This window comes from Bufo gargarizans, chromosome 1 (assembly GCF_014858855.1).
Source record: "Bufo gargarizans isolate SCDJY-AF-19 chromosome 1, ASM1485885v1, whole genome shotgun sequence".
Classification (NCBI taxonomy): Eukaryota; Metazoa; Chordata; class Amphibia; order Anura; family Bufonidae; genus Bufo; species Bufo gargarizans.
This window is the reverse complement of record NC_058080.1, coordinates 134211857-134224235: the sequence shown is the minus strand read 5'-3', so window position 1 is coordinate 134224235 and position 12379 is coordinate 134211857. Positions and strand designations below refer to the sequence as shown.

At 44.6% G+C, this 12379-nt stretch overlaps 1 protein-coding gene across 2 annotated transcripts in view; it reads left to right on the top strand.

Moving 5' to 3' along the window:
- Positions 1-11478, top strand: part of GUF1 (GTP binding elongation factor GUF1) — a 56148-nt gene extending 44670 nt beyond the window's left edge. For both annotated transcript variants that reach the window (XM_044298812.1, XM_044298821.1), the window contains 5 exons: positions 3789-3922; positions 5065-5166; positions 6230-6349; positions 7830-7866; positions 11056-11478. In XM_044298812.1, the coding sequence (XP_044154747.1) occupies positions 3789-3922; positions 5065-5166; positions 6230-6349; positions 7830-7866; positions 11056-11193 (531 nt within the window). In that variant the 3' untranslated portion in view covers positions 11194-11478. The remainder of the gene's footprint in view (positions 1-3788; positions 3923-5064; positions 5167-6229; positions 6350-7829; positions 7867-11055) is intronic.
- The last annotated feature ends 901 nt before the right edge of the window (positions 11479-12379 follow it).

Sequence of the window (12379 nt, the reverse complement as noted above, 5' to 3'; positions counted from 1 at the left end):
GATGACAAAAAATGGCTTTTTTTACACCGTTTTTATTTTTTTACGATGGTCATCTGAGGGGTTAGGTCATGTGATATTTTTATAGAGCCGGTCAATACGGACGCGGCGATACCTAATATGTATACTTTTTATTTTTTTTATTTAGGTAAGTTTTACACAATGATTTCATTTTTGAAACAAAAGAAATCATGTTTTAGTGTTTCCATAGTCTAAGAGCCATAACTTTTTCAGTTTTTGGGCGATTATCATGGGTAGGGTATGATTTTTGCGGGATGAGATAACGGTTTGATTGTTACAATTTTGGCGTAGATGCGACTTTTTTGATCACTTTTATTACCTTTTTTGGGAAGTAAGGTGGGCAAAATTCCAATTTCATCATAGTTTTTAATTTTTTATTTTTATGGCGTTCACCGTTCGGGTAAAGTAACATTACCGTTTTATAGATCAGGTCGTTACGGACGCGGCGATACCAAACATGTGTAGGGAATTTTATTTTTTTCATTTTTAATCAGTGATAAATGTGTTTTTTGATTTTTACTTTATTTTTCACTTTTTTCACTTTTTTTTTGACCCAGACCCACTTGGTTCTTGAAGATCCAGTGGGTCTGATGTCTGCATAATACAGTACAGTACAATATATATTGTACTGTATTTTACTTACACTTTGTCTGAACAGATCTATGCTTTCAGCACAGATCTGTTAAGAACCATGGACAGCAGGACGCCTGAGAAGGCGTCCTGTTGCCATGGGAACCTTCCCCGTCTGCTCAGTAGTGGCCAGAACTGCGCAGACGGGGAAGGGTAAGGACGGGGCTTGGGGGGCTGCCTGGAAGCTCTCTCCCTCTCCATTCGGGGGACTGCAAAGGCACAGCAGCCCCCCGATCGGAGAGGGAGGGAGCTCCCTCTTACTGTTAACCTTTTCCATACAGCGGTCCGTACGGACCGCTGTATGGAAAGGGTTAAACGGCTGACATCGCATCACCGATGTCAGCCGTTTATACCAGGGTGCCAGCAATGTGCTGGCACCCTGGTATACCCACTAGACGCCAACGATTACGCAATGGGAGGCGGGCGGGGGATCGCGATCCTGCCTACCGCACCTCCCGCACCGCCCGCAACCCTCCCCCTGCACCTCCCACCGTGCTCGAACAACTCAGGGGTGCAGGGGGGAGGGATACAGGAAACCATTTTTAATCCTAAAGTTTCTGATCCCCGCGGTCAGGGACCGCGGGGATCAGAAACTGCAGAAATCGCAGCAAACCGCAGGTCTGAATTGACCTGCGGTTTGCCGCGATCACCGACATGGGGGGGTCACGGGACCCCCCCGCTCATTTAGCCTAGGTGCCTGCTCAATGATTTGAGCAGGCGCCGGGTTCCGATCACTGCCAGCCGCACGGCAGTGATCGAAAATGCACAGGGCGTACATGTACGCCCTGTGTCCTTAAGTACCAGGGCACAAGGGCGTACCTGTACGCCCTGTGTCCTTAAGGGGTTAAAGGGATTCTGTCACCTCCCCTAAGCCAAAAAACGATTTTAAAGCAGCCATGAAGCACAGCTTACCTGGATTAGGCTGTGCTCTTTTATCTTGCAATCCGTCCAGCAGTTACTGCAAAAAACGACTTTTATTCATATGCAAATGTGTCCTGAAGGTGCCCAGAGGGGCGTTTTTTTCTTCCTAGTGAGCCCAGTACCGCCCCTCTTACAGTGCCCAGCCCGCCTTCCTTGCTCTGTCTAACCGCCCCCAGCCTGCCACAGCCTCTCCTCCCTCTCCTCCCCCTCCCTCACGCCGAACGAACTTTCGCACAGGCGCAGTACCCACTGAGGGCTGCGCCTGTGCGATCAGCAGGAGACTGAGGGCAGGAGCTTCATCCTCGTCACTGGGCATGCGCCGAGCCCAGTGACGTCCGATGCTCGCTCTTCCCTCAGTCAGCAGGGGAGAGCGAGCATCGGACGTCACTGGGCTCGGCGCATGCCCAGTGACGAGGATGAAGCTCCTGCCCTCAGTCTCCTGCTGATCGCACAGGCGCAGCCCTCAGTGGGTACTGCGCCTGTGCGAAAGTTCGTTCGGCGTGAGGGAGAGGGAGGAGAGGCTGTGGCAGGCTGGGGGCGGTTAGACAGTGCAAGGAAGGCGGGCTGGGCACTGTAAGAGGGGCGGTACTGGGCTCTCTAAGAAGAACAAAACGCCCCTCTGGGCACCTTCAGGACACATTTACATATGAATAAAAGTCGTTTTTTGCAGTAACTGCTGGACGGATTGCAAGATAAAAGAGCACAGCCTAATCCAGGTAAGCTGTGCTTCATGGCTGCTTTAAAATCGTTTTTTGGCTTAGGGGAGGTGACAGAATCCCTTTTAAAACTTTATTTTTAAATGCAATTTCTGGTCCCCTTAGGGACACTTGTACGGTAGAGTGCAGTAAAATACTATTGCAGTCTATGGGATTTTTGTATACGATGGCAGGAGTGGGAGCCTTCACAAGGGTAAGCTGCCATAGTAACTGATCAGAACCCCACAATTTCCACGTGAGAGCTCCAATCAGACGGCAAGGATAGCTTCCTCCCTCTGTCTAATGCCCAAGATGCCAACATCATGTGCATCCACAAGACCTCTGGAGCCACATTAGAACTTCAAACATCAAGCACTCTCATCCTGTTTCAAGTTGCTGCACACTTAGGGCTCGTTCACACAAACATTTTTAGAGTTCCGTATACGGAACCATTAATTTCAATGGTTCTGCAAAAAAAACTGAATGCACTCCGTATGTATTCAGTTTCCGTTTTTCTGTTCCGTTCAAAGATAGAACATGTCCTATTATTGCCCACAAATCACGTTCCATGGCTCCATTCAAGTCAATGGGTCCGTAAAAAAAACTGAACACATACGGAATGTACTCCGTATGTCTTCCGTATCAGTTCCATTTTTGCGGAACCATCTATTGAAAATGTTATGCCAAGCCCAATTTTTTCTATGTAATTACTGTATATGCCATACGGAAAAACGGAATGGAACCGAAAACGCTACTGAAACAAAAACCGGAAAAACGGATCAGTTAAAAACTGCCCGCAAAATACTGAAAAAGCCATGCGGTCGTGTGAACAAGCCCTTAGTCATAGCATGACTAACCGTGGGTAGCCTCCCATGACTAAGAGTGCATTAGAAAATAATTTCTTTCATATGCCTGAAGTCCAATAAAGAAGTTCACTTCAAGAGATGAGCGTGCTGGATATTTTTAGATCTCGCTGTAATCGTTGGAAGTTGCATTTTTATCCAGCTTCCAGGAATGAAAACTCCAGCCGAATGGTAACCAGGCACACCTGTCCTTTTTGACACCAAGAATAGTGTAGTCTGCGGCGCTGTTCTCCCAGTCAATTCATTTGAAAACCGGTCCCTCTCATCTATCTTGGAACGGAAAGCCATGAACAGAAGTAATGATGCTATTGTGAACAGAATCTTAAAGGGATTCCAGGATTTGGTCCCTCTTTAAGTAAGCCCCACCAGCATCTGGTGCCTAAGGGAAGAATCGTGCTCCCTGACGATCTTCCGATCACTAGCTTGTTTAGTTATGAGCGGGGTACGGACAGGATCACATGCAACGCTGCAACCAATAATTGGCCTCAGTGGTGAAGTGTGCCTCTAGGGGACAAATCACCAATAAGACCAGCCATTGATTGCAGTGAGGGACCAGAAGATTGCTGAAAGGAGCCAGGGTGCCCACATGAAAAGGGGCCAAACCCTGAAAAAATGTTTTAGTGAGACGCAGTACAATCACCCAAAATGTTTGTTTCCACAGACCCGACGAGCAGAGCAGAAGAGCTTTCTCTACATAGATGAACACAGGATCATGATGAAGTATTTGTTTCCTTTGAATGAAGTTGTGGTGGATTTTTATGATCATTTAAAATCGTTATCTTCTGGATATGCAAGGTAAGGCCTACACAGACTTTTCACATGCTGGCTGGGCTCCAGTAGAACTTAAAGGGAACCTGTCACCAGGATTTTGTGTATAGAGCTGAGGACATGGGTTGCTAGATCGCCGCTAGCACATCCGCAATACCCAGTCCCCATAGCTCTGTGTGCTTTTATTGTGTAAAAAAACCCGATTTGATACATATGCAAATTAACCTGAGATGAGTCCTGTCCCTGAGAGGAGTCCAGCGTGAAGGAGTCCAGCACCGCCCTGCATCCTCAGAATCGAGCGAGCTAGCGCATGCATAGTGTCCCTTCCCTGTGCTGGCATCCGCCTCAGGGAACGAACTCTGCATGCGCTAGCTCGCGCATCGCGAGATTATGGCGCTCTAGCTTTCTGATGGGTTCCCTTTAACATTTCAACACATTTTTTTTTTTCAGGGAAAGCATCTGAAAGGGAGAGGGGAACTTATTTTCATGACTTACTGCATGTCCCATCTAAACGTCTGCTCTATGGTTGTAAACTTTTATTTAAATCTCTTTCTAAGGCTACTTTCACACTAGCGTTCGAGCTGATCCGTTCAGAATGGATCCGTCTGCATTATAACTTAGAAAAATTTTCTAAGTGTGAAAGTAGCCTGAGCGGATCCGTTCAGACTTTACATTGAAAGTCAATGGGTGACGGATCCGCTTGAAGATTGAGCCATATGGTGTCATCTTCAAGCGGATCCGTCCCCATTGACTTCCATTATAAGTCGGAACGGATCCGCTCGCCTCCGCACGGCCAGGCGGACACCCGAACGCTGCTTGCAGCGTTCAGGTGTCCGCTCACTGAGCGGAGCGGAGGCTGAGCGCTGGCAGACGGATGCATTCTCAGTGGATCCGCCTCCACTGAGAATGCATTAGGGCCAGACGGCTGCGTTCAGGGCCGCTCGTGAGCCCCTTCAAACGGAGCTCACGAGCGGACACCTCAACGCAGGTGTGAAGGGAGCCTAACTCTGATCTGACCTTTTTGGATCAGTTTTCTTTCCACCATCCTTTGGTGTTTCTTTAGAACCTTGTCTCTACCTTGACCATTACAGCTCGTATACTGTATTATTTGATTTGTAGAAGAACATTTATGAAATTAATTATAAATTTATTGAATTGTTACTACATAGCTTTGACTATGAAGATGCGGGGTACCAGCCAGCTGATCTGGTGAAACTGGATATTTTATTGAACGGTCGTCCAGTGGAAGAATTGGTGACTATTGCGCATAAGTAAGTGTTGTGCTGCACGAAACCCGATGGCATAAGTTAATGCATAATCTAAACCAAAATGGAAGATCACAAAAATTCATGTAATTCATGAATTTTTCGCAACCTCCAGAACAGAGAGATTAAAGGATCCTGATGGAGCAATGCACATTAGACGAACGTTGGACAAACCCACTGACTTCAGCAGGACGGGCTAACCATCTGATGTGTATGAGGGTGTCCTGACTCGCCCTCCCCCCCCCTACGGTAGATATCAGGGGAAAGAAGAGTAGTGCACATTGGATTTCATCATGGCGGATTCCTTTGTTCTCAAGGGAAATGAGCCACTATTAGAGGTGTCTGATACAGGCTTATTCCCCTCTCCTCATTGAGAACACAAACCCACTAGAGCGAGCCGAGGCCTGCATGTGCATGTGTATGGGAGGGTCGCAAAGAATAGCTGTGGGCAGGGGCATAGCTATAGTGGAAGCAGCTGCTACAGGGCCCAAACTCAGGAGGACTGGAAGATTTTGTCAGGGCCCCCTACACGCATATACTGTACGTGTAGGATACAGACGGAGCAGCTGCCTGGCCTGGTCTGAGAGAGCTATCTTGACTAGCTGCAGGAGGAGGGGGTTACTGGGGGGAGGGAAAGAGGGGCCATTCAAAAAATTTCGGTGGGGCCCAGTCAGTTCTAGTTATGGCACTGGCTGTGGGTCAACAACCACTTTATCTGGGGGCTGTTTTCTGTCAATACATTGGTTGAAAAAAGGCTTTCCTATACTCCTGAAAGGTAAATCTGCCAATTTATGTGCTTCCTCTATGTCCACATCATTGTGCAGCCAAGCAGAGTCTGGGAAAGCTGTGTCTGTAGGGGAATGATAGGGGTCTGTACTGATTGGAAGCAACTAAGAAGAATTTCTAAAAGCTTGGTGGAAGAGAACTGTTCAAGGGCCTTCATTTACTGTCGATCGTGGAGGAATTGTTCTTCATTAGAACTTGGAGGATGAAGTGCAGGAGCGGACAAACTCCAATTAAGAAGAAATGATGTGTTTCCAGTGATTAACGAGCCCATGCTTTAATTTAGGGAAAAGGCATATGCAGTGGGTAAAGCAATATGTGAGCGGTTACGAGACGCCATACCAAGACAGCTGTTTGAGATCGCAGTACAAGCCTCCATCGGTAGCAAGATAATAGCACGAGAAACGTAAGTATTACGGACACACAGTGATCGAGATGACGTGTGCAGTATAGTGAATAAAAGGAAGCCCGTATGCCATTCTCATTACAAAAATGTTTAATGAAGTAGAAGCAGCACCCAAATGTTACGTAGTGAATAGGATCTTGTGACCTCCCATTCATGCAATGCAGTTGAAAAAATTGCCTGGTTCATGTGGCAGTTTTTCAGATCCACAACTTGCCCTATTGGTCACCTTATGCCACGGTTTTGGTTTTGCAGCAGGTTTCACCGTTGACTACAGTGTAGTATTCAACGGGGACACCTTTTAGAACTGCGACTGTGGCGCTGCAGGACCGATCTGCCGCATGCAACTACTAATAAAATTGTGAGTTCTACCAATACGCCAGAAAGGGGTGCTCTGATAAGACGCATCCTATGGATTGGCTTGTTTTCATGTGATCCACTTCTGATATTTGAGGTGGGGTTCTACTATCCCAGGGGGCATCATCAGTTTTATGCCATAATGTGATGATAATCGCTTGTTAAGCAAAGGCATTGGGGCTCATCCAGTGGGACATGCGCTACTGTCCACCCTGCACTCCTGAGGTCATAAACGCCAGAATAGCAGAGCTCTAGCAAATGGCCTCTGCGCACATCTAGGCCATGGTTACAAGCAGCAATACATAAATACTGTAAAGATGGGTCACAACCTCAAATTTGCACAGATTTGTGTGCATGGGGTTTCTTTTTATTGCCTCCTTATGTTGCAGGCCCTCCATATGATTGCAGTCTGGCTCCAGCACATGTCTCTCCTCAGGATCGTAATACTGGAGGTTGGATTCTCCTCAGCTGCTGTTTGTTTATACCATGCAAAGGGTGTCGAGCATTAATTATAGGCACCATCAGGCCAAGACTTCCTCCTCTTCCTCCTTCTGTACTATGTCAGTTTTCTTTAATGAAGTCTGGAGTTCAAAATGGTTCCCTGCATTACTTGCCTGTTATGTTGTGGAGCTTCTCTTACTTCATTCCTGTGTGACATTTTTCACCCCCTCTGTGGTGTAGTGTCATTGAGCAAAAATTTGCGCCATATTTGTAAAGTGTTTCGGATGATAAATTTGCTAGAAAACTATTCTGCCATCGGAGCCATATCCACATTACTTGTCAAAATAGAAGTGTGTCAAGCATTGCGAAACAAGAAGACAAAATGGCAAAAGTCATTAGTAATGGCTAAAGTACCCTTAGACAAAGAATAGGTGCAAATCACACTAGAAAACTGACGAAAATAGAACATTTCTGCCCCCTAGTCCTGCAATGGTGAGAACAGGAGATGGGAGCAAGTACTTGCCTATTGCAGTGCCCATAGCTTATTTTCAGATACGGCTGAATATTAAAAATCTTCACACAAGACTGCAACTCTGGGGCTGATTTTTCCAGGTCATAACCTAAATCTTCGGGCTGCTCTGTACGAGTTTCTGTGTGCTTTTATATTGTGCCTCCTATTTTTCAGAATTAAAGCCTACAGGAAGAATGTCTTGGCAAAATGTGTACGTATTTTTTTAGTTTTCTTTTATACAGTGTTTTCCTGCTTTGATATTAAATATACATATAAAGTATATGTTTTATTTTTTAATTTTTTTTACACCCATGCAAAGATGACTGTCTTCACTCCAATTTACAGAGCAGTCTGAGGAAGAAGCAGTCATAAAATATTAAAACCTTGTGTGGCAGGATTGTAGAATACATTAACTTGTCAGTTTCTCTACAAACTTTTAGATTTAGCACCTTTTGTGTTTCAAGAGTTTTATTGAGTTTTTTTTTTGTTTCAAATGGTTAAAGAAAGTGCATTACGGTTTGATTTGTTACAGTGTCGAGCAGAATCCTTTGATTCCCTGATTATAATGGTAGACTATACGTTACAATTATTCAGATAACATTCCTTATTTTATGTAAAGCATCATCCTGTTCTTTATTGTGCTTCAATGAAGCAGCCTTCTATTTGGTGCTTGCTTCGTGCGGCCAAAAAGGTATTGGGTACTGTATGTAAAGTGTAGAAAAATAAATAAATTCTGCACCATTTTCTATATTTTATCAGGTATGCTCCCTTGTTTACATAGGCTCTTGTGCTGTCCACACACCGGTCCTGTCCATAAGATGGCTGCTGATGGAGGGTCATGTGACCAAGCAAATCACCTCCATGTGATGTCTCCTGCACTCAGACACCCTGCACCTGCACAAAACTCCCAATAGAACAAGTGCACATGGCAGGTGCAGTGTATTTGAGTGGAGGACATATCACATGGAAGTGATTTTCCTGGTTACATGATCCTCCATCAGCGGCCATCTTCTGTACAGGACCTCTGACCAGACAGCACAAAAGACTTTGTAAACAAGGGGTCCTATAGAACATGGCACATAAGTTCAACAAATACTATATTAGTGTCTTATAATCTTGCATACACATTGGTCCACGATAACAAGAAAGTGGCCAACCCCTTTAACTCTGGGAGCATCCCTTTAAGACTGCATCCTGCCACAGTAACTTACCTTTACCAACCTATGTAAACCCTTGGCTCCATCTACGTTACCACCTGTTTATCTCTCCACATTCCAGTTCTTGGTTTATGCACATATCCTGCCAGCTTAGCCCAGCACGAACAGCCATACCTGCTCCATCGGTGGAGGCTCCCTGTCCTCTTCCAGGCGCTGATTATCTGTGACCATGGCTGGACTCCTCTCTGTAGACACAGACAGGAAGCGATGCTATATGACTAACGTATGCAGACAGGAGGAGTAGAGGGAGTAATTACACAGTATGGCTGTAAACATGTTGCATGTTTTGTGATCATGCACATTTCATTAGGTTTGAAACCACGGCCCAAGATAACTGTGATGGGCACATCCTCGACAGAATTGGTTGCTATAGGCTAAATCAAACACCATTTTCTTTCAATGCGTAATCTTTCAGTTTTAGTAGTTTTTTCACTCTTAAAGGGGTTGTCTTACTTCAGAAAATAGCATTTATCACGTAGAGAAAGTTAATACCAGGCAGTTACTAATGTATTGTGATTGTCCATATTGCTTCCTTTGCTGGCTGGATTCATTTTTCCTTCACAATACATTACTAAGTGGCTGGTATTAACTTTCTCTACGTGATAAATGCTATTTTCTGAAGTAAGACAAGTCCTTTATGCCTCATGGCCACAGTCGCATTCAAGTTTAGGTCGAGAAAAAACAGATCCATGAAAAACTGTTCTGTTCTGTTTGCATTCCTTTTTTATTTTTTTCCTCACGTCCCTCAATTGAAGGGGCTATTCTGATCTGCAATTATGGGATGGGTATGCCCCGTGCCTGTGCAGCAGACTGTCCTATCCTTTGCGGGTGCGGTCCACAATGTGCAACAGACGGTCCACACCGCAAAAAATAGGACATGTTCTTATTTTTGTAGTGCTTCTGTGGACTTCCGATCTGTGCGTCCACACTGCAAAAAGATAGGACATCCCCTGTCATCGGTCGTACCTGGCGGATGCTCACCCATTCAAGTTAGTGGGTCTGCATCTGCACCACGGACGGTCCCATATATATATTGTGGACCAGCCGTTTACGGTGCGCAATACGGATACTGAGCGCTTACGCTCGTGTGCATGAGCCCCGAGTCGGTGTGTTGTCGGTGAAAAAAAAAATAATGAATAGCACACTGACGAAAAGTACAGTCTTGTGTGAACCCCTTATGTTTTAAAAGCAAGGGCAAGAAATGACATGATTGTATCAGTATACTTTAGTCCACGATCTTAGAGCAAACCTAAAATAATAGTAACCCTAACATTAGGAGCACAAGGGCAGGGGATAAAATCTTACCGAGGATCTTAGGCTGGAGATACATAAAAGCATTGTGAGGCCACAGTTGGCTGTGTAGATGTGCAGCCTTAAAATATAATGAAACTGTATGGGGTCGCAATGCAACAGACAAGTTACTGCAACTCCAGAATAAAAAAAATCCATCACAGTGGGGTTGTTTTTTGTTTTTTCACAATTTGGGAGTCACACTGCAACCCCATTCAGTTCCATTACATCACAGCTTAACTACCTATGAAGAACTTTCCCTCCTTGTAACTGATGCTCATTCACTTTTCAGGACCCGTTAACAAAATGTTTCATTTCAGCGTGTTTGTTGGGAAACCTACAAATGTACGCTCCAAACAGATCGATAGGAGTCTATTGCCAGATGGAGGCCAAAAGAGTGTCCTATTGGCCTCCATCTAGCCAGTATACGTCGATATACTACAAAAAATGGGTATGGAATAGCCTAGAAGACTACTTTATTCCATCCAGCAAAGTACAGTAAAATATATATATATTTTTAACATGGTAGCCAATAGGTGACGGATGCCACTGTATGGCACCTTTGTCACATCAGTTAAACCTATACATCACAAGCTTTTCAATGGTATTTCATGACGTATCCATTAAACGGATACCTGTATAACCTGTGGGTGCCGGATGTGTGGCATGTGTCACCCATGGGGTATAATGAAATGATGTTGAAAAGCTCATGACATATCCATTATAGCCTATGGGTGATGGATACCACTGGTAGGCATCGGTCACAGCCTCGGTTTTAACCCATGTGTTGGGAGCATTTCCTGATGTACTGTATGTGAACATAGCCCTTTGCCATAGTACTTAGAACACAATGTTGAAATTCCAACTGACTTGTATTGGTCATGGTTTTACAGTATGGTGGTGATATCACAAGGAAGATGAAACTACTGAAAAGACAAGCTGAAGGCAAGAAAAAAATGAGGAAAATTGGCAACGTGGAAGTGCCTAAAGATGCATTCATCAGCGTGTTAAAGAGACAGCTGGACAAGTGATGCCGGAGCAGCTAGTCTGAGCCAACACTACCTCCTCAGTGGTTGTATGGATGTAGAAGGGCACACAGGTGCCTCCAGAGGGGTTGTGTGGAAACGTTGCCTAATAAGTACTATTCATAGTATTTTTAATAATCTGGAGCTTGGAGGATCTGTATCCGCACCTACAGCAGCTCTCGCCTCCGTAGTGTATATATGTAATGCAGTGATATTGTTGATACAAGATAACTAAATTTATTAAAATCTTTATAGAAAAATAATGGAAATAAAGAGTACTTCTGTATTCTATATTGAGGAAGTTATTGACGCAGAATATTGGTGCTCTTTATATTAAAAAACAAAAGGTGTTGGAGAGTAGACATTCAGTTTACGGCTCAGTCACACTTGCCTATTTTGGCCTGTATTTGTAAGCCAAAACTAGGAGTGCAACAGATAGAGAAAAACCATAATGGAAAGATCTAAACCTCTTCTTTATCAGACTTATTCCTGGCTGTGGCTTAGAAATGCTTATGCAAATGTTTTATTTACATATGCAAGTATGAAGGAGGCCTAAAGCTACTTTCAGATGGCTGAAACGTGGCCCCACTGTGTGGACCTCCCTGCAATTAATGGAAGACGTAAAAAGTTCACGCTACAGTGATATTATATCATGAAAATAGTGCATTTAAGTAGAAGCATGCAATGGGGATTTCCTCTTCTCAAACAATTTATGGAAAGAAAAGCCAACAACAGTGGTGAGTATACCCCCTCAAAATGTCAATATCTCAATAACTTGTCGTGTGGCCTTGAGCATAAATTACAGCTTGACAACGACATCTCATGCTGTTCACAAGTCAACTTATTGTCTGCTGAGGCATGGCATCCCACTCTTCTTGAAGGGCGGCTCTCAGGTTATTGAGGTTCTGGGGTACAGAGTTAAAAGCCTCTACACAGCGACTCAGCTGATCCCATAGGTTTTCAATGGGATTCAGGTCTGGAGAAAGTGCAGGCCATTCCATTTGAGGTACCCCAGTCTCCAGCAGCCATTCCTTAATGATGCGACCTCGATGATCTGGTGCATTGTCATCCATAAATATTAAATTAGGCCTGTGTTGTTCATGCAGAGGCACAATGACTGGAATAATGATGATGTTCAAGTAGTATGGGCTTGTCACTGGACCATTCACAAAGTGTAGGGCAGTTCTGTACT